Raw genomic sequence first — 20741 nt, 5'->3', positions numbered from 1 at the left:
ATTTATTCATCTTTCCATCTAAACATCAATCAGTCATGCAGACCTTTTTAATCCTGAGGGAGGGGTGTTCTCGGAGTCTCAGTCATGATAAGAAGTAAGAAAAGTGATGTTAATCTCTGTAACTCCACTGAGCACGGCAGCAGATCATACAGCTACTAATATTTGCTTTAATGTTGGGTATATTCATTGACCCTATGTTTAACCAACATGACTTTTAATGTTATGTTAAGGCTGGTTGAAGTCCCCCTGCAGTCAACATGTCGTTGTGTCCTTGGGCGAGACACCTCCCCCCAGCACTGCTCCTGTGAGATTGTCCAAAGTATAAAATGTGTGCGTGCAAGTCGCTTTGGATGACAGCGTCTCACAAGTGGCATGTGATGTAATGTGTGACGCCCCACCCTAAAGGTGGCCCTATGGGGATAACACAATTTCACCACTGACCCAAAATACAACTCATAAGACACCTTTAAAATCATCAAATCCTTAGGAATGAATACAATCAACATGTGAAATGTTCAAAGATGCATCCTAGGATGAGAGACCGAGCAACAGCAGTCCCCACGCACAGAGGCCTCTCCCTTCTGCTGCTGAACTGGAGCTCTGAACCGCTCCCTCCTCCAGGTGCCGCTCTCTGAACCTCTCCCTCCTCCAGGTGCCGCTCTCTGAACCTCTCCCTCCTCCAGGTGCCGCTCTCTGAACCTCTCCCTCCTCCAGGTGCCGCTCTCTGAACCTCTCCCTCCTCCAGGTGCCGCTCTCTGAACCTCTCCCTCCTCCAGGTGCCGCTCTCTGAACCTCTCCCTCCTCCAGGTGCCGCTCTCTGAACCTCTCCCTCCTCCAGGTGCCGCTCTCTGAACCTCTCCCTCCTACAGGTGCCGCTCTCTGAACCTCTCCCTCCTCCAGGTGCCGCTCTCTGAACCTCTCCCTCCTACAGGTGCCGCTCTCTGAACCTCTCCCTCCTCCAGGTGCCGCTCTCTGAACCTCTCCCTCCTCCAGGTGCCGCTCTCTGAACCTCTCCCTCCTCCAGGTGCCGCTCTCTGAACCTCTCCCTCCTCAAGGTGCCGCTCTCTGAACCTCTCCCTCCTCCAGGTGCCGCTCTCTGAACCTCTCCCTCCTCCAGGTGCCGCTCTCTGAACCTCTCCCTCCTCCAGGTGCCGCTCTCTGAACCTCTCCCTCCTCCAGGTGCCGCTCTCTGAACCTCTCCCTCCTCCAGGTGCCGCTCTCTGAACCTCTCCCTCCTCCAGCTGCCGCTCTCTGAACCTCTCCCTCCTCAAGGTGCCGCTCTCTGAACCTCTCCCTCCTCCAGGTGCCGCTCTCTGAACCTCTCACTCCTCCTGCTATGGTGTTCTGTGTTTTACATGTGGTCAGTGTTCAGCACTCTGAAGCCTCCTGGTGGTCTGCTCTGCTCCTGTCTGTCCTGAAAATATTTCCCTTCCTGTATCCCTTTTAAATTAAAAACCCTCTAGCTTTCAGTCAGGCAAAAACCAAGGCTGTTCACATAGTTTTGGTGATATACCTTCTGGTGTTTCAGTAAATACGTATTTTATAGCCCAACTGGGACCTTGTAGAGCTCCTTAGAACAGTACCAGCTGACTCCTCCAACACAAAGCTTTAACACAACTTCCAGAAAACAATCAGAGAAAGGTTTTATGCACCATGGCGTCCAGACCTCCAGATATCAAGTCAAATGTTAAAGGTTTTCCTTCTCTTCATGTTGTCCATTAAAGTGCCATATTATTCAAGTTCAATTTCAAAACGGTAAAGCAGGGTTTGGAGTCGACCATTCTTATTTGTGAATGACATATTTGCCAGTAGCTAGCATAGAATCGGCTGCAGGCTGCTGCCGTGCTCAGTGGAGTTACAGAGATTATCATCACTTTATGATGACTGAGACCACCCCCCCCCCGACCCCCCAGGATTAAAAAGGTCTGATTGATGTTTAGATGAATAAATTGTGTCTCATATATTAACTGCATATCTGTAAAGTGAACAAACCCACTTTCCTTTTTTTTCAGTGTTGAATGTTCAATTTAATTCCATTTATTAAACCACAAACAATTCAATATACAATCGTAAGACTGGATAGAATAACCGGGAATTGGATCATCTTGGGAATATAGTACTGACACTAAACAGATAGTATTAAAAAACACATATCACAAACTCATCAAGAATCAAAGAAATGTCATGTATTACACAGAAACCTTTGTAAACCTTGGTTTGAAACACAGACATATGTAAAGAGGAGAGTAATGGTTCACATTAAATGCGTTTTAAACTGAATTCTTTGTTAGGTTAGATGAAAGCAATAATATGAAGGTGCATTTAAATACCATTATGTGAAATCTGCTGGTATAATACACTAAAGACAGCTAAAGACACATTAGCTTTCATTAGCGACTCCTCTGGAAGGGTGGGTTAGTCTTTATATTCACCTACTTTATATTGGGTTATTGCCCTTAAAGGGTTTTCATCTGAATGATTTATCCAACAGGTTTAAAAGCAGCCTTCCTTTTAAGTTGGTCTCTTAATAATGTTGTTGGTTATTCTTATATTACCAAACCTTTGCTAGAAAGCATCTCTAAATCTGTTAAAGTGCTGTACTGTGCTGCATGATCTGAGCTGCTCTTTGTTTTTAGCTGTGATGTGTGTCTTTCTGTAGAGCACTTTGAGATGCATGTTGTGTATGAAAAGGGCTATATGAATAAAGCTTCATTATTAATAATAATAATAATAATAATAATAATAATAATGAAGTCAACAGTTCAGTTTTTCAGTGTAGAATAATTTGTGCAATGTTGATCCTTATCAAATAAAACCTGCTTTTCTACGTTAGCATGCTGATGTTAGCATGCTGATGTTAGCATGCTGCCTGAGAGCCTGGAGCAGGAGGTGAAACTCTTGCTCCTTCAAACCCCCCCCCCCCTCCCCCCCCAAACACACACACACACATTCAAGTAACACTGGAAATCCTCACCAGCTCTTCGTCCTCCTCTTCCTCGGCCCCAATGTGTTTTGGATGCTAACGTGTGTCAGCAGCCAGTGGTTCCTGACATGGATGTGATTTTACTACCAACCAAAACAGACACTAATCCTCTCTAACCCGACTTAATCCACCAAGCACCAACCGACCCCCCCCCCCTTCTCTGTTTCTCTGTCCTTTCTTATGCTGTTTCTCTTAAATCTTTTACCCACAATGCCTCCTGTCCCTCACACACACACACTACATCTTTGTCTCTTCACCTTGCAAATCTGTCCTCATTAAGACTCCTCTTTCCCTCGCTCCGTCTCTCTCCTTAAGTACTTCTACAACACAAAGCTCCTTAACTCTTTGCTGCTTTTAGCCACACACACACCCACACACACACACAGAGGTCAGACATGCAGCAACAGCAGGCAACACAGTGTTAAGAGGGCAACGCTCCATAACTGTAGTTAGTGGAGATGCATTAAATCCGCTGCAACATCTGGGTCTTCAAGAGGCCTGTGTGTGTGTGTGTGTGTGTGTGTGTGTGTGTGTGTGTGTGTGTGTGTGTGTGTGTGTGTGTGTGTGTGTGTGTGTGTGTGTGTGTGTGTGTGCGTGTTGGTGGTTATCACAGGATAATAGTCCCTGGGTCACCTCCTCAGAGATTAAGAATGTGCTTTAACCCCGGGGATAAGAATAGATTCTTATAAAGAAATCAGAATTGAAATACTAGCTGGTCAAAAACATCCTTTAGCTCTAGAAATGAAAGTCGATATTGCTACTGATGGAGAGTAATCCTCCACACCAATAGTTGTGCATTATCATTATGAGATTTGTTTTCAAAATCACATAAAGGACCAGTTAACTATGTCAGTAAAAAGGCAGCTAGCTGCTCGACCACTTGTATTTATGTACCAAACATGTTATTTCACTCACCAAAACAGCTCCCAACAGAACCTATACATGTCTCTGCCATGTGTGATCATCGACAAAAGTGTAATGTGCCAAACGTGCAAGTGTATCACAGCAGGAATGATGTTATTTTGAATGGAATGAACAAACGCTGCTGCACCCTGCACCCTCCCCTGTTATACTTCATTGAAACATACTAAAGACTGTTCAAACTAAAGAATGTGAGACCTCACAAAGTGTGTATTTTATGTGTGTGCAGGTCTTTGTTCTGTCCTACACTTCTGTCTTCCATACACCTGGAAACAACTGGCCGCTGACCATGCGAAGGTGTTTCCCACATGCATTCGACATGTATGATTATTATGCGGGTCATTTCTATGCAAACCTGTCTTCCTTCTGCTTACAGTTTGCACATGTTGACAGTTCTGAACATCTGAAGCTCACGTCTTAAAAACAAAACTCCAGTCTGCTGGGATAGGCAGGTTTATTAATACAGCAACTTTAACACGATTCCAAGTACTTCACAAATAAAACATGAAGAGCATTAAGAAACAGGGCAGCAGAAAGACAGGGTGAATTGGCTTTGAGAAACAGTCATTAAGAAGCAATTAAATGAAGATAAAAGAAGCTGATGTAGGATAACGTGAACACAAAGTGACAGTGTGCCATGGAGTTATTTAATGTAACAGTTATACGTCAGTTGTATCGCTGTTTTTGTTGTATTGTGAATCCACCTTTTGTTTTAATGTAATTGAAGTCGGAGAAGTTGTTTTACACGTTTGTTTTGAAGGCAGTTTTCGGCACCTGTTGATTATACATTTTGGAAACAGCTGCCTGTGGCCTGAGCGCCCCCAGTAGGCGTCTGGTTCTTCACCGTACTGTAAGCACGAGGCAACACAAGAAACCTTTTTAACCCGTGCGTAATACTTTGTTTGGATTTGGTTTCTTATTTGTATGATTTCCGCTGCTTCCGAGTGAGATATGAATAGTCAAACATTGTTTTCAATGTATTGTTGGACAACTTCTTTTCATCTATAATTAATTATAAATCACATTTTTGCAAAGCATTATAGGCAAAACTCTGATGATTTGGCAGATGTTTTTTCACCTGAACAACCCTGCAGAGAGGAGGAGGAGGAGGAGGAGGAGGAGGAGGAGGAGGAGGAGGAGGAGGAGGAGAATATTATTGTGTCCATGCAATATGAGCATGATATACACACACGACTGTAAGAAACCATAAAACCGCAACCTGAACAATAAATAACAAAGAGAACAGGTCATACATATTCAAGCACATTTGAAAATATAACAATGCCTTGGAGCTTATTACTGAAACGCTTACACATCATTCGGTTATCATAAATAAATACAACAACAAACGGTTTGGATTTATAGAATCCGAACACAGCAGATTGATTTCTCTGGACAGAACATCCCCCTCAGTTGTTTAGAGATCTCTTTCATGTTGAGTCCGTACATGATGGGATTAAAGAGAGGGTGACACAGAAGCATTTGTAAAGTCATTATTAAACGAACAATTTTTGGAAACTCATCTTCCAGCTTATCCGTAATGACATCATAGGTAACCAGACAGGAGAAGTTGATGAGGACCATCAGGTGGGGGAAACAGGTCTGTGCAGCTTTCCTCCTGACCGCTCCACTGCTGTGGTAGGCCACGAGGAATATCTGAGTGTACGTAAAGAGTATGAAGAGCATGGGGAGAAGTGACAGGTTAACCAGAACAACTATCCCGTACGCAGACATGGCCCTGGACCGCACACAATGCAGCTTGTTAATCGTGTTGTTGCAGAACACTCCTTTGGATGTGACACCACATAACCTGGTGCTAGTACTGAATGCTACCGGCACTGCAATATGACAAGCAGGGACGACCCAAGATAAAACCAGACAGGCATTCACAGTTCTTCTTCTCATTATATTTGGATATTGCAGAGGTTTGCATATAGACACATATCTGTCATAGGACATGGCTGCCAACAGTAGAAACTCTGAACTGATTAAAGTGTAGTACAGGAATATCTGAATGAGACAGGCTGAGTAGGATATGACCTGTTTCTCTGATAGAAAGTCCAGCAGAAGCTTTGGATAGATAGCAGAGCTGAAGAGAACAGAGTTAACCATCAAAGCAGCAATGAACATGTACATAGGCTCATGGAGGTTCCTGTGAATAACAATCATGCTCACAATCGTGGAATTGCTGCAGAGGATCAGAACATACACTGTAAACATGATCACAAAATAAAGATATCTGTATCTGTGCACCTCCACATGCCCCTCCAGGGTTATATATGTCACATTGAATGGAACATCCATGAACAGCAACGGAACCAGAGCAACGCTATCGTGAAACTAGCATACATGAATTACACATGTACAACATACAACCTGTTTGAAATGTCACATGTACAGAAACGTGCACTTAGCGTGTGCTGCATCCAGAGAGTGAACAGCTCCGCTCGGTGGATTCTTCCGTATCAGATTCTCAACCCTCTGTAGATCTCATTAAACCCTTTCACACAGATCCACTGACTGCAAAACAAGGTGACGAAACTCTGGGGGGGGGGGCTTCATTTTCTGGAGACCCGAAGCTGTACCTCCGATGATCCCAAATGTTCTGTCTACTTAGAGGTCAGAACTTGTACAGATATATATTTCTGTTCATCTTTGATCTTACACAAGATCTTCCCTCTTTTATTCCCGAACAACCCTCAGAATATCAGTACAGAGGTTCTGAAAATCCTGCCCTATCCCTTCCTGGTTCATGTCTTCAATCATTGTGAAGCTCTGTCTGGACTCTCTGTGATGGAGCTGCTGGTGGACTTCAGACGGCGCCAACACTCTACCAAGAAAGTCGAATCAAAAAGAATATTTACCCAACATGATGTAAAAAAACAAAGCAGTAATAAGAGCAACTGAAAATATAAGTTCAGGTTCCCAGAATCCATCCTGGTTCACCTGATGACGAGAAACAACAGGAAGTGCAGACGCCATCACAAGGAGTTCCAGAGAGCAGTCTGAAGGTCAAAGAGGTCAACGTATGGTGACAGGGTTAACAGAAAGCTGAGTGTGTGTGTGTGTGTGTGTGTGTGTGTGTGTGTGTGTGTGTGTGTGTGTGTGTGTGTGTGTGTGTGTGTGTGTGTGTGTGTGTGTGTGTGTGTGTGTGTGTGTGTGTGTGTGTGTGACCCCTGCAGGTAAAACTTTTACAGGTTGGATATTATCTTCATTCGGTTTAGCAATTTTTTTCAGTAACATATTTCTACCCTGTGTTCATCTCTTCCTGATGGAGCGGATGCTATCGCAAGCTCCAAGTTAACACTCCGCTGCGTTCACGCTGCCATGTGAGGGATCATCCATGCTGGCACAGCTTATTAACTTTTTCACTGGCATCTGTCTGTGAGGATTCTTTGCCAATCAGTATTGTGTATTTTAAGTGTTAAGCAATATTTCTCGGGGTACCTACAATTCCTCAAGGCAACATGACTACTGAAGGCCTGTCAATCATGATTCCTTGCCCCTGGGCTAAGCCACGCTCCCAATCAACAATAGGGCCAAAAGTATGAAAGCGAAGAAAAAAATCTGAATCTGAAAAAAGAAGAGAAAAAAACATTTGAACTGAACTGAATAAAATTCATATTCAACCTTTAAAAACGTTTCGAAGTTCAGGAACAAAATTAGATTTTTTCGAATGATCACAAACATTTGGCCCAGAATTAGCTCCAGATGGAAGAAGGAAGGGAACGTCACTGACGTTGAATCCGAAACCAAAGAGCAGCTGTTAGCTGTTAGCACACAGATCTCACAGCTCCTCATATCTGTTCAGAAACTGGAGACAATTCAGTGTTTACAGACTGTGGTGGACTCACTCTTTATTTATGTCTGTTTGAAGTTATTGTGAGTGTGGACGGAGAGCAGCTACATGTTAGCTTAGCTTAGCCTGATCAATCCGGTCTCCATTCAGAAAACATTTTAACGGTTTTTCTGCTGCCCTCTCGTAAGAACACGTAATTCATGTTTTTTTCCTGATCAGTTAATTCAGCATCATTTTGATACCTGTATTAAATCACGGTTAAATATAGTAAAATTGTTAACTACATGGAGATAAGCCACGCCTCCTCACCAGCAAGTCTAGTTTGAGTGACGCGAGAAAAACACTCATGATGCCGTGGGCCGACTTGCACGTGTAACGCGATGCAAATCTACGCTTCCCGTCCGGTGTGAACGCACCGTTAGAACGGGGGTCTGCCGTGCTGAACAGACACTCAACAGAAAAAGGTGTCAGTCAAGATACGGACCGGACAGGGAGGGCCACTGCTGGGGGATCCAGTGCTCCATGCTCCATTGGCCATGCTCTACATGGACACCAGTTTGATCAACGGCAGGGCGAGAGTTGGCAGCTCCCAGAAACTCTGTTAAAATGTTGTGACGTTAAGCATGGCATGTATCACAGAGCAAAGCTAACTCAGCTAGAACTTCAAACTCTTCCACTGCCCAGCCTGCTCTTGTCCCCTTGCAGGAAAAAACATGGATTAGAATTGGAAGTAAGACTCAGGCCATCCCAGAACATGTAGATTGGAGAATGTTGAGCCCAGAATAAACCCTGAGCTCGTTTGGGAAGATAACCTGCATTTGCTGTGCAACCCTGTGCTGCAAAATGACCTTTAAACCCTTGAATCACTGATCCTACCCTCGAGTTACAACACATAAGGAATATTGGTAATATATGGTATTTTCTGGCCTCCCGTATGCAGAGTTCCTTCATTACACAGTTATTTCAACAAGACTATCGTTGTTATTATTCAGTTTAAGATTTCACTCCAATCCTCTTTTGCTTTCTCCAACGGTGTGTATTCGTGTGACTGAAACACTGGGCTTTATCCACTTATTAGAAACAAATCATTTTCTCTTGAGCAGCAACAGAGGAGGTTGACAGTCAAACGACATTTTAAGATATCTTTATTTCAATGCAATGAAAGCTTCCTCCCGGCGCCGCAGTGTGGCAGCCCGTTACAGCAGCTCCTACTCACCACTGAGTAGTTTATGGACTTTATTCAACGTACTTTTTTTTGCTCTATTTATTGTATTTAGCTCTACTTATAGGTTGCACAATGGATGCCAAGCCCATTATTTTTGCACTGCTTTTGGCTACAACGTGTCCCCCCCCCCCCCTCCAGGACACCCTGTAGGCTCTGTGCAGCTCCTACAGCGACGGGCTGCTGCCCCCGCGGTGTCTCAGGGAGAGATACCGCAGGTCCTTCCTTCCTGCAGCGGTCAGACTCTATAACCATCATGGACCCCGGTAAACCCCCCCCCCACACACATAACAACACTGACTATAACCCCCCTGTGTGTTAATGACTGTGCAATACGTATCTGGCTGCTATACTTTTATCTTTGTGTATCTTGTAAACTGTGCTTCTTGTATGTTAGTATCTGGGTGAAACAGGAAACTGTCTGTGGCTCTTTCTGCTGTCACCATGGAAGTTCCCCCTCTGAGGGACGAACAGAGGGGTTCAGATTCAGATTCTGATTCCCTGTAGGGGCCCAGTGTCTCTTTTTCTTTAACCCATTGTGTATCACGTTGCAAGCATTTAGGGCCTGACTGTATTCAGATTTAATTCATGCTTCCTGCAGGGATCTTTAGTTGGACACTATTTGGAAAAACAACATTAAACTTCCATCAGCAGATCTAACATGAGCATACATATGGAATGGCAATTTAGTTCTCTCTTGTAAACCCAATCATCAGTTCATTCAGTTTGCTTTTGTACTCGGGGCTTATTGCTCAGTAGACTCTTTTTCATAGACAAGACGACCTGTGGATTTGAAACACCAAAGAAAGCTGCAGATGTCATTATCAAAAACATGATTTTTAATAAGTGAGGCATATTAAGTATTCATTTCATTGTTCAAACTGAAGACACAGTGTACAACGCATAGTAAAGAAAACATTCACATCTGTGCCGATGATCCGGGAAGAAACGACTGCACATCAGCATCCCTTACTGCAACACCACTGTTAATACATCAGGTCCACTTTGCTCGACAGAACAACTTCTTCAGGTGTTTAAAGATTTCCTTCACTTTCAGTCCGTATATAACTGGATTAAAGAGGGGGTAATACAAGAAGGCCTGTAAAGTCATGATGGAATGTAAATCAGATCCAAGTTGAATTATAATAACATCATATGCACACAAACAGGAGAAGCAGAACAGAACTATGAGGTGGGGTAAACAGGTCTGTGCAGCTTTCCTCCTGACGTTTCTACCGCTGCGATAGGATATGATCAGTATTCTGGTGTATGTGAAGAGTATGAAGAGCAAAGGTAAAAGGGCCATGCTGAACAGAGCATACACATCATATAAGGCTATTTCTTTTGAACTGATGCAGAAGAGATTGTAAATTGAGTTGTTACAAAAAAAAGATTTTAAATTCAAATGACAGAATTTTGTATTAATAACCAGAATTACTGAAACTGCAAGCTGACAGGCAGGCACAAGCCAAGCCAAACAGAGGATCACACTCACTGTCGTTGTTCTCATTATAGTAGGATATTGCAGAGGCTTACATATAGACACATATCTGTCATAGGCCATGGCTGACAACAGGAAGAAATCAGAAGCACATAAGGTGTAATATATGAAGAATTGAATGAGACAGGCTGAATATGATATGATGGGTTTCTCAGAGACAAAGTTCCCTAACAACTTCGGGTACATAGCACTGTTGTAAACAATGGAGTTCAGCAGCAACGCTGCGATAAAGAAGTACATAGGCTCATGGAGGTTCTTGTGCTTCCAAATGACGCACATAATAGTTGAACTAAAGAACATCGTTAGAATATATACAGTAAGCATAATGAAAAAATACAAATACCTGAATTTGCCCATCCCAACATACCCACCTAAAGCAATGTATGTTACATTTAAGCCACCATCCATGAAGAACTCAAACTCAAACATGACACAGGCAGGTTCTAAAACAAATGAGTTATCTCAGAAAATAAGTCTTACCATGAACATTGCATTAACATTGCACAACATGTGTTTGATTCATGAAGAGATACAGCCCCCATCTGCACCTCATGTGTGTTCATGCAGAGATCAGACCTGTTTCCCTCAGACGTAATACTTTATCACGTTTCCTCACCCTCCATGGATCTCATTAACTCTTCAAAGTCAGCATGTGAACCACTTCGTCAAACTCTGGAGGCCTGAACCCAGAGGTGCTAAACTTTGTTTACATGGGTGTGTGTTAGTTACACTTTGTGGCATTGAGAACTATGCAGGGTTGGTGCGAGGCCCTAATCATGACCTCATGTGCACCTACTAAATAATCCGGGCCCAGGAGGTGAACTGGGACCTCTCCTGGTATCATTCCATACTCCATATTTTAGGTCTGTTCGGCGACTTGAACTGGCGACCCTACGATTCCCAGTCAAAGCCCCAACTGACTGAGTCGCTGCCGGACAACACGTTGCTGTTCCTGCCTGCAAAGAGAACAGAAAGAGAAAATCATTTATTTCTCCTCTCTCCAGGTCTCTCGGAGCAGAGACACATTCTTCTGTTTTTTTACTTCTGTGATTCTGAGTGTTCTGCTGTGCTGCTATACTATAAGGTACAAGGTACTGATTACGGCTCCCCCAGAGGATTCCTAGTTTTAGAAGTTTAACTATACACTAGTTAAATATGCATGGAGACAGGCAGGTGATGGGGGAGATGTAGAGATGAGGGAAGGGAGGGATGAGGGAGGGATGTTGGGTTGTAAGGATTGAGGGATGTATGGACATAGGGATGGCGATATGAAGGGATTTCTGTATGAGGGGTTAGGGAGGGATAAACGGATGAAGGGATGTAAGATTGACAAATAAATGGAAATAGGGATGAAGGGATGTTGATATGTAAGGCTTGACGGACGAAGGGATGTTGGGGTGAAGGGGTGTAGGGATGAAGGGATGTAAGGATTGATGGATGAAGGGATGTAAGGATGTAGGGATGAAGGGATGTCTGGATGACGGGATGTAAGGATTGAGGGATGAATGGATAAGAGGGGGATGTTGGTCTGAAGGGAGGGGAGGGATGTATGAATGAAGGGATGTTGATATGTAAGGCTTGACGGACGAAGGGATGTTGTGGTGAAGGGGTGTAGGGATGAAGGGATGTAAGGATTGAGGCATGAAGGGATGTAAGGATGTTGGGATGAAGGGATTAGGGAGGGATGTTGGATGAAGGATGTAGGGATGAAGGGATTTCTGGATGACGGGATGTAAGGATTGAGGGATGAATGGATGTTGGAATGAAGGGATGTTGTGATGCAGGGATGAGAACGGGAGAGATGTTGGATGAAGGATGTAGGGATGAAGGGATTTTTGGATGACGGGATGAATGGATGTCTGAATGTAGGGATGTTGGGATGAAGGGATTAGGGAGGGGAGGGATTAGGGATGAGGGATTGAGGGATGTATGGACATAGGGATGGCGGGATGAAGCAATGAAGGGATATCTGGATGACGGGATGAAGGGATTTCTGTATTAGGGGTTAGGGAGGGATGAACGGATGAAGGGATGTAAGATTGACGAATAAATGGAAATAGGGATGAAGGGATGTAAGAATTGAGGGATGAAGGGATGAGAGGGGGATGTTGGTCTGAAGGGAGGGGAGGGATGTATGAATGAAGGGATGTTGATATGTAAGGCTTGACGGACGAAGGGATGTTGGGGTGAAGGGGTGTAGGGATGAAGGGATGTAAGGATTGAGGGATGAAGGGATGTTAGGATGTTGGGATGAAGGGATTAGGGAGGGATGTTGGATGAAGGATGTAGGGATGAAGGGATTTCTGGATGACGGGATGTAAGGATGTTGCGATGCAGGGATGAGAACGGGAGAGATGTTGGATGAAGGATGTAGGGATGAAGGGATATAGGGATGAAGGGATTTTTGGATGACGGGATGAATGGATGTCTGAATGTAGGGATGTTGGGATGAAGGGATTAGGGAGGGGAGGGATTAGGGATGAGGGATTGAGGGATGTATGGACATAGGGATGGCGGGATGAAGCAATGAAGGGATATCTGGATGACGGATGAAGGGATTTCTGTATGAGGGGTTAGGGAGGGATGAACAGATGAAGGGATGTAAGATTGACGAATAAATGGAAATAGGGATGAAGGGATGATGGGATGTAAGGATTGAGGGATGAAGGGATGAGAGGGGGATGTTGGTCTGCAGGGAGGGGAGGGATGTATGAATGAAGGGATGTTGATATGTAAGGCTTGACGGACGAAGGGATGTTGGGGTGAAGGGGTGTAGGGATGAAGGGATGTAAGGATTGATTGATGAAGGGATGTAAGAATGTTGGGATGAAGGGATTAGGGAGGGATGTTGGATGAAGGATGTAGGGATGAAGGTATTTCTGGATGACGGGATGTAAGGATTGAGGGTTGAATGGATGTTGGAACGAAGGGATGTTGTGATGCAGGGATGAGAACGGGAGAGATGTTGGATGAAGGATGTAGGGATGAAGGGATATAGGGATGAAGGGATTTTTGGATGGCGGGATGAATGGATGTCTGAATGTAGGGATGTTGGGATGAAGGGATTAGGGAGGGGAGGGATTAGGGATGAGGGATTGAGGGATGTATGGACATAGGGATGGCGGGATGAAGCAATGAAGGGATAACTGGAAGACGGGATGAAGGGATTTCTGTATTAGGGGTTAGGGAGGGATGAACGGATGAAGGATGTAAGATTGACGAATAAATGGAAATAGGGATGAAGGGATGTAGGGATGAAGGGATGAGAGGGGGATGTTGGTCTGAAGGGAGGGGAGGGATGTATGAATGAAGGGATGTTGATATGTAAGGCTTGACGGACGAAGGGATGTTGGGGTGAAGGGGTGTAGGGATGAAGGGATGTAAGGATTGAGGGATGAAGGGATGTTAGGATGTTGTGATGAAGGGATTAGGGAGGGATGTTGGATGAAGGATGTAGGGATGACGGGATGTAAGGATTGAGGGATGAATGGATGTTGGAATGAAGGGATGTTGTGATGCAGGGATGAGAACGGGAGAGATGTTGGATGAAGGATGTAGGGATGAAGGGATATAGGGATGAAGGGATTTTTGGATGACGGGATGAATGGATTAGGGAGGGGAGGGATTAGGGATGAGGGATTGAGGGATGTATGGACATAGGGATGGCGGGATGAAGCAATGAAGGGATATCTGGAAGACGGGATGAAGGGATTTCTGTATTAGGGGTTAGGGAGGGATGAACGGATGAAGGGATGTAAGATTGACGAATAAATGGAAATAGGGATGAAGGGATGTAGGGATGACGGGATGTAAGGATTGAGGGATGAATGGATGTAGGGATGAAGGGATGAGAGGGGGATGTTGGTCTGAAGGGAGGGGAGGGATGTATGAATGAAGGGATGTTGATATGTAAGGCTTGACGGACGAAGGGATGTTGGGGTGAAGGGGTGTAGGGATGAAGGGATGTAAGGATTGAGGGATGAAGGGATGTTAGGATGTTGTGATGAAGGGATTAGGGAGGGATGTTGGATGAAGGATGTAGGGATGAAGGGATTTCTGGATGACGGGATGTAAGGATTGAGGGATGAATGGATGTTGGAATGAAGGGATGTTGTGATGCAGGGATGAGAACGGGAGAGATGTTGGATGAAGGATGTAGGGATGAAGGGATATAGGGATGAAGGGATTTTTGGATGACGGGATGAATGGATGTCTGAATGTAGGGATGTTGGGATGAAGGGATTAGGGAGGGGAGGGATTAGGGATGAGGGATTGAGGGATGTATGGACATAGGGATGGCGGGATGAAGCAATGAAGGGATATCTGGATGACGGGATGAAGGGATTCAGATTCAGATTCAGATGTTAAGATTCAGATTCAGCTCTGCCCAAACTTGAAAACGGCTTGTTCAACACAAATGATGCAAGGGGACAACTCTGTTCCGTTCTGGTGATTTGTTTTCTTTCAGATTGATGGCACAAAGTGAAATTCCAGAGGAAGAATTGGTTGATAACCTTTAAGAAACAAAAGGGCAAATTACATTCCACATCAGTACGCATCAATCCTGATCATTAAACTAAACATCTCATTTAAATTCAAAACAGATCAAACAGAAAACAGCAAACAAATGATTCTTTCAAAATAAATATTTGAAGTCCATACCAGTTGCGTCTGTGGTTGAACATGAGCTGTCAGTAGGCTGAGGAGACCGAGCTAAGAGGGCTCGCCGAGCTAACTCCAAACATTTTATACTCATGCTTGATTAGAGGTGCGCAGGTGAAATCGGTCCCTCCAGAAACATGGGTTGCATCCTGTCTGTTGAGTGTCTGGGTGAGCTCTCTCTGCCCCCTTCAGGCCTGGAGTTCCTCCACAGATGCTGGTCCTATGCTCACACTTGTTTGACGCCACAGTAGTCGAGTAGTCAGTAGATTATTTTTTCGATTAGTCGACGATTAACCCTCGCATTCCACCGTTGACATTGGCCTGATGTCGTAGACCAGCATGTTTAGAACGCTGTCAGTGAGGAGTCTGTCCATTTGAGGGGTGCAGACGCCTCTCCGCAGGACGAAGTCATCCACACGCCCTTGCTGTGAACTTCTAAAATGGCAAAATGAAAATAGAAAACTATGAGGCATAGTTATTGTCGACTTAAATTGATCAATTCTATTGATTTTATCTGACAAATGAATGATTTATAATCAGTGATGTATACACTCATTTATCTACGGTATTTCTCTATCTTCCTATCTATTTAGCATACGTGCAGTCATGCAGAGCTAGGTAAGTTAGGTAGACGAGGTGACCGTGTGAATTTACAACGTTACCATGAGGGAAGAGGGACACTTAGACTGTAATTCAATGTTCTTATGCATTTGGGTTAACACTATCTTTCATGAGAGGGCCTAAAAGTAACTAATGTCACTCTGGACTAGAGGACGCGGTGTCCGTAGGTCAACAAAAACCGGCTAACTTACCCATCCGGAACTTCGGGCGCTAGACGTCCTGGTGTTTGCGTTTAAGATGCTCATGCATCGCCGTTGTACTGCCTTGGTAGGCCCGCCCTGCGTTGCAGACAGTACACTTGACTTGTTTATTAGCTTTATTTTCTTTAAAAATGCCCAGACTTTAGATAATCATCGTGGTCTCAATTTTACTGCAGTCTGCTCACGCTGATCCGGAGCCTCTGCCATGATTCATCTGTTAAAGTCAGTGGTTGGTTTAGGACGCAGATGGTGCAAAGACGAAGCTACTTCTTTTTTTATTTTATTGGCGGTTGGCATCCAACTCGGTGCATTACCGCCACCACCTGTTACGGGTGTGGAGCATCAATGGGGATTAGACACTTTAGAAACAAAACAATGGGAACATTAATGGTCCTTTTGCTTCCCCTTCAGAACCGGAAGCCGTAAACTGCTTATCCACAGCATACAACATGATGGTGGTGGGTTGCCAACTCTATTGCAATTTCATTTGCGTGTGTTCTAATGAGTCATGAGTTAAATGCCTAGGTTGCTTAAATAATACGACGCTTCAACAACTAAATTTCGCGTCGACAAAATGTCATTGTCGACTAGTTGTTGCAGCTTTAAATGTAACCCATTTATATATGAAGCAAGGTTTTACATAAAAAAGTATTTTGGATTCATTTGCATTTCATCTGAAATTCAACCCATTCACGTCACTTTACACAGCACAAGCTGACCACATACAGCAACCAGTCAGTCAAGACAACACAACACATCAGTCCCATTGAACACCTTGCCTTTCATACCAGCCTAACACACAGTTTGTACGGTCTATGGGTTGCATATGTACATTGCACTTGTTGCATGTATTTGGGTTTTTCTGTCCATCTTGGGTCCAAACACTTTGCGCATCAGACAGGTACTGCAACAACATTACACACTTACTTCAGGCTCTGCAGATGGTGGTTCTGTATGTTGGGTTTCAGTCGTTTTTGAACTAGCTGATGCTCAATCTCATGCTTCAAAGTCGGACTCAACCTTTTCAGAAATATGATCCTTAAATTCTGTAACGTCTTCCTCTACATCATCATCAAAATCTTCTATTTCTTCCAAAATCAGTTGCAAGGCCCTCTAAGCATTGAATCTTGTGGCCATCTTGATCAGTCGTGATAAGGAACCACACTGGCAAAGCTATATATATTGTGTCCTGTCCTCCAATTTGAGACTGGGATAGAATACGGAAAAATAAACATTGGTTCCCGCAAGACAGAGGGTAAAATGAGCGGGAATGTGAGAGCAGACAGGTGTCGCTGCTTGAATTTTGCAACAATGCTGCAACGTTGTGCGGGAACAGCAGGAGTACACGCACACACACACACACACACACACACACACACACACACACACACACACACACACACACACACACACACACACACACACACACACACACACACACACACACACACACACACAGGAAGAGGACAGACCCGGACATCCTTTATGTAATGTAAATGTGTATGGGGGGTGTACAACGTGTAGTCATTGAAAATGTGTTCTTGTGTTCTTCATAGTAAATGAGCCAAGGCCATTGAGTCTGGGTTTGAAAAAATAATTAATTGCATCATTCCTTGCTTGATAAGAAAAGGAAAAAGGGTCCCATAGACCTGAACACTGTGCAATGGTTAAAGAACAGATTTTCAATATTCTGGCTTCTTATTTTTCTTTTACTGTGTCTCTGAGGCATACTGGTGTCTCTATCTCTTCTCCCCACTATTCACTGTACATCAGGTTGCAGGGTTCAGGTTTAATCAAGGCCTCTTTTGTTGGCAACACATACATTTGAACAGAAGATCTGAGCTGACATTTGGTCTGGAATAATGTCTAAGTTTCCTTTTGCAACCCTTATCATCAGTCTAGTTATTAGACTTTTGTACTAATAACTCACTCTATGTGCTTTTCCTCATGAAGACCAGAACCTGCACCTTCGTTCAATTACGACTCACTCTGATATTATCCTGCAGAAAATCTAACTTGCCAAAATCAGTCTGACTACAATATTGGTTCATTCAGTCCATTAATGAAAGCCATGGGGAACAACAGGAGCTTGATTGTCTGCAACACTTTAACTCGTAGTGATTAAATATCCTACTCATTACTTTATCTCCAGCAGTATGTAGTCTCTATTAATGGCATTGTGCTTTTTTTCCTGGACCAACATTCAAATTGTCCTATTGTAACTCACTTGCTGTTTTTTCTTGTTGCTTGTAGAGCTGATGGCCCGAGTTGGCCTCTGAATTTAACGGTGTTTATCCTTTTCAGTTATATTAAACGCAACAAAGAAAACAGCAGATTACATGATTAAGAAAACATGATTTTTAATAAGTGAGGCATATTAAGTATTCATTTCATTGTTCAAACTGAAGACACAGTGTACAACGCATAGTAAAGAAAACATTCCCATCTGTGCCGATGATCCGGGAAGAAACGACTGCACATCAGCATCCCTCACTGCAACATCACTGTTAATACATCAGGTCCACTTTGCTCGACAGAACAACTTCTTCAGGTGTTTAAAGATTTCCTTCACTTTCAGTCCGTATATAACTGGATTAAAGAGGGGGTAATACAAGAAGGCCTGTAAAGTCATGATGGAATGTAAATCAGATCCAAGTTGAATTATAATAACATCATATGCACACAAACAGGAGAAGCAGAACAGAACTATGAGGTGGGGTAAACAGGTCTGTGCAGCTTTCCTCCTGACGTTTCTACCGCTGCGATAGGATATGATCAGTATTCTGGTGTATGTGAAGAGTATGAAGAGCAAAGGTAAAAGGGCCATGCTGAACAGAGCATACACATCATATAAGGCTAGTTCTTTTGAACTGATGCAGAAGAGATTGTAAATTGAGTTGTTACAAAAAAAAGATTTTAAATTCAAATGACAGAATTTTGTATTAATAACCAGAATTACTGAAACTGCAAGCTGACAGGCAGGCACAAGCCAAGCCAAACAGAGGATCACACTCACTGTCGTTGTTCTCATTATAGTAGGATATTGCAGAGGCTTACATATAGACACATATCTGTCATAGGCCATGGCTGACAACAGGAAGAAATCAGAAGCACTTAAGGTGTAATATATGAAGAATTGAATGAGACAGGCTGAATATGATATGATGGGTTTCTCAGAGACAAAGTTCCCTAACAACTTCGGGTACATAGCACTGTTGTAAACAATGGAGTTCAGCAGCAACGCTGCGATAAAGAAGTACATAGGCTCATGGAGGTTCTTGTGCTTCCAAATGACGCACATAATAGTTGAACTAAAGAACATCGTTAGAATATATACAGTAAGCATAATGAAAAAATACAAATACCTGAATTTGCCCATCCCAACATACCCACCTAAAGCAATGTATGTTACATTTAAGCCACCATCCATGAAGAACTCAAACTCAAACATGACACAGGCAGGTTCTAAAACAAATGAGTTATCTCAGAAAATAAGTCTTACCATGAACATTGCATTAACATTGCACAACATGTGTTGATTCATGAAGAGATACAGCCCCCATCTGCACCTCATGTGTGTTCATGCAGAGATCAGACCTGTTTCCCTCAGACGTAATACTTTATCACGTTTCCTCACCCTCCATGGATCTCATTAACTCTTCAAAGTCAGCATGTGAACAACTTCGTCAAACTCTGGAGGCCTGAACCCAGAGGTGCTAAACTTTGTTTACATGGGTGTGTGTTAGTTACACTTTGTGGCATTGAGAACTATGCAGGGTTGGTGCGAGGCCCTAATCATGACCTCATGTGCACCTACTAAATAATCCACTGTCAAGTTTCTCTTCAGGTTACACTTCATGCTTTCATAAAAATGCAGTCTGGAGTCCTTAATGATAAACAACACAATGCCATGTTGCCAAAACACTGACTCTGAAGGCCTGAACCCACAGGCAATATTCAACCTGTTTATTCTAAGATAAAACATGTGCATGTGAGACCTGTAAGAACTTTCTAAATAGGTAGGAAACAGATCATATGTATAATATATGGATAATATTTAAATGAATACAGGCAATCCAAATTACACCTTATTAACATGCATGGAAGAAGGGCCCGTTGCCCCCTTCTGGACCCATGCCCAGAAAGAGTAGTCGTCAGAAAGTGCCTGGCAGCCGGGCTTGCCATTGAGCCGATCAAAAAAAAGCGACATGGATACCATCACCGCCCCTTCTCTGTTCTGCAGGACCACCACCCACAGGAAGAACCAGGGGGGTTGGGTCCGCTGCCAGAATGGTGGCAGATAAGGTGGAGGATTTGGTCTCTATGTGTCTCTAAGTGAAGCTGATGCAGGAGCACTTCACCTGGTTGGGTTTATAGACAGGAAATGAATTCTTGCTTTTTAGTGTCTCTTCATGATTAAATGCACTTATGGAAGTCGCTTTAGTTTAAAAGCATCAGCTAAATGAAATGTAATGTAATATTGTAAGAATAATCAATATATTGAGACGGAACATTAAAGGACATAATTCATTGTTTCATTGTACCTCCGACCGCAGGAGGTTATTGTTTTAGCCTCAGTTAGCATGTGGCTAATGGTACATCGTATATGTGAGTATACGGAGAATGAGGCGTGGAGTTACAAACTAAACACACCGTCTTCAACTCTCAGTCATTGACAGTGCAAAAATACTATTATGTGTTTGATAACTGTAAGAAATGTTCGTTTATTTGAAGCCCAGGAGTCGGTTTAAAAGAAAGAAAGCAAAACTCCCTTAAAAGTTATAAAAGGAGTGTTTAATAAAAGGATGCAGCAGTAGGTTTTACAAAAGCTT

General features: G+C 43.4%; 4 protein-coding genes across 5 annotated transcripts in view; all 4 read right to left on the bottom strand.

Moving 5' to 3' along the window:
- LOC134867539 (MAGUK p55 subfamily member 4-like) overlaps positions 1 to 3208 on the bottom strand; it is a 14885-nt gene extending 11677 nt beyond the window's left edge. For both annotated transcript variants that reach the window (XM_063888193.1, XM_063888194.1), the window contains exon 1: positions 2975 to 3208. The gene's annotated coding sequence lies outside the window, so the exon portion shown is untranslated. The remainder of the gene's footprint in view (positions 1 to 2974) is intronic.
- Positions 3209 to 5263: 2055 nt separating this feature from the next.
- LOC134867408 (olfactory receptor 11A1-like) lies at positions 5264 to 6208 on the bottom strand. Its single transcript, XM_063887948.1, has one exon. The coding sequence runs from the start codon at positions 6206 to 6208 to the stop codon at positions 5264 to 5266; it is 945 nt and encodes a 314-aa protein (XP_063744018.1).
- Positions 6209 to 9779: 3571 nt separating this feature from the next.
- On the bottom strand, positions 9780 to 15273 carry LOC134867489 (olfactory receptor 11A1-like). The gene is made up of 2 exons (XM_063888097.1): positions 15089 to 15273; positions 9780 to 11382 (listed from the first exon to the last, which is right to left on the bottom strand). The coding sequence occupies exon 2, from the start codon at positions 10853 to 10855 to the stop codon at positions 9920 to 9922; it is 936 nt and encodes a 311-aa protein (XP_063744167.1). The 5' UTR covers positions 10856 to 11382; positions 15089 to 15273; the 3' UTR covers positions 9780 to 9919.
- A 3145-nt stretch (positions 15274 to 18418) lies between these two features.
- On the bottom strand, positions 18419 to 19440 carry LOC134867504 (olfactory receptor 11A1-like). The gene has a single exon (XM_063888123.1). It carries the CDS (start codon positions 19358 to 19360, stop codon positions 18425 to 18427), a length of 936 nt encoding a protein of 311 aa, XP_063744193.1. The 5' UTR covers positions 19361 to 19440; the 3' UTR covers positions 18419 to 18424.
- Positions 19441 to 20741: the final 1301 nt, after the last annotated feature.

The sequence above is a fragment of the Eleginops maclovinus genome, chromosome 7 (genome assembly GCF_036324505.1).
Source record: "Eleginops maclovinus isolate JMC-PN-2008 ecotype Puerto Natales chromosome 7, JC_Emac_rtc_rv5, whole genome shotgun sequence".
Classification (NCBI taxonomy): domain Eukaryota; kingdom Metazoa; phylum Chordata; class Actinopteri; order Perciformes; family Eleginopidae; genus Eleginops; species Eleginops maclovinus.
Note: the sequence above shows the minus strand (reverse complement) of the source record. Positions and strands in the feature narration are given on the sequence as shown.

Excerpts from the sequence above, each read along its gene's own strand:
- LOC134867504 (XM_063888123.1), bottom strand. The coding sequence starts at position 19,360 with ATGTTTGAGTTTGAGTTCTTCATGGATGGTGGCTTAAATGTAACATAC.
- LOC134867489 (XM_063888097.1), bottom strand. The coding sequence starts at position 10,855 with ATGTTTGAGTTTGAGTTCTTCATGGATGGTGGCTTAAATGTAACATAC.
- LOC134867408 (XM_063887948.1), bottom strand. The coding sequence starts at position 6,208 with ATGGATGTTCCATTCAATGTGACATATATAACCCTGGAGGGGCATGTG.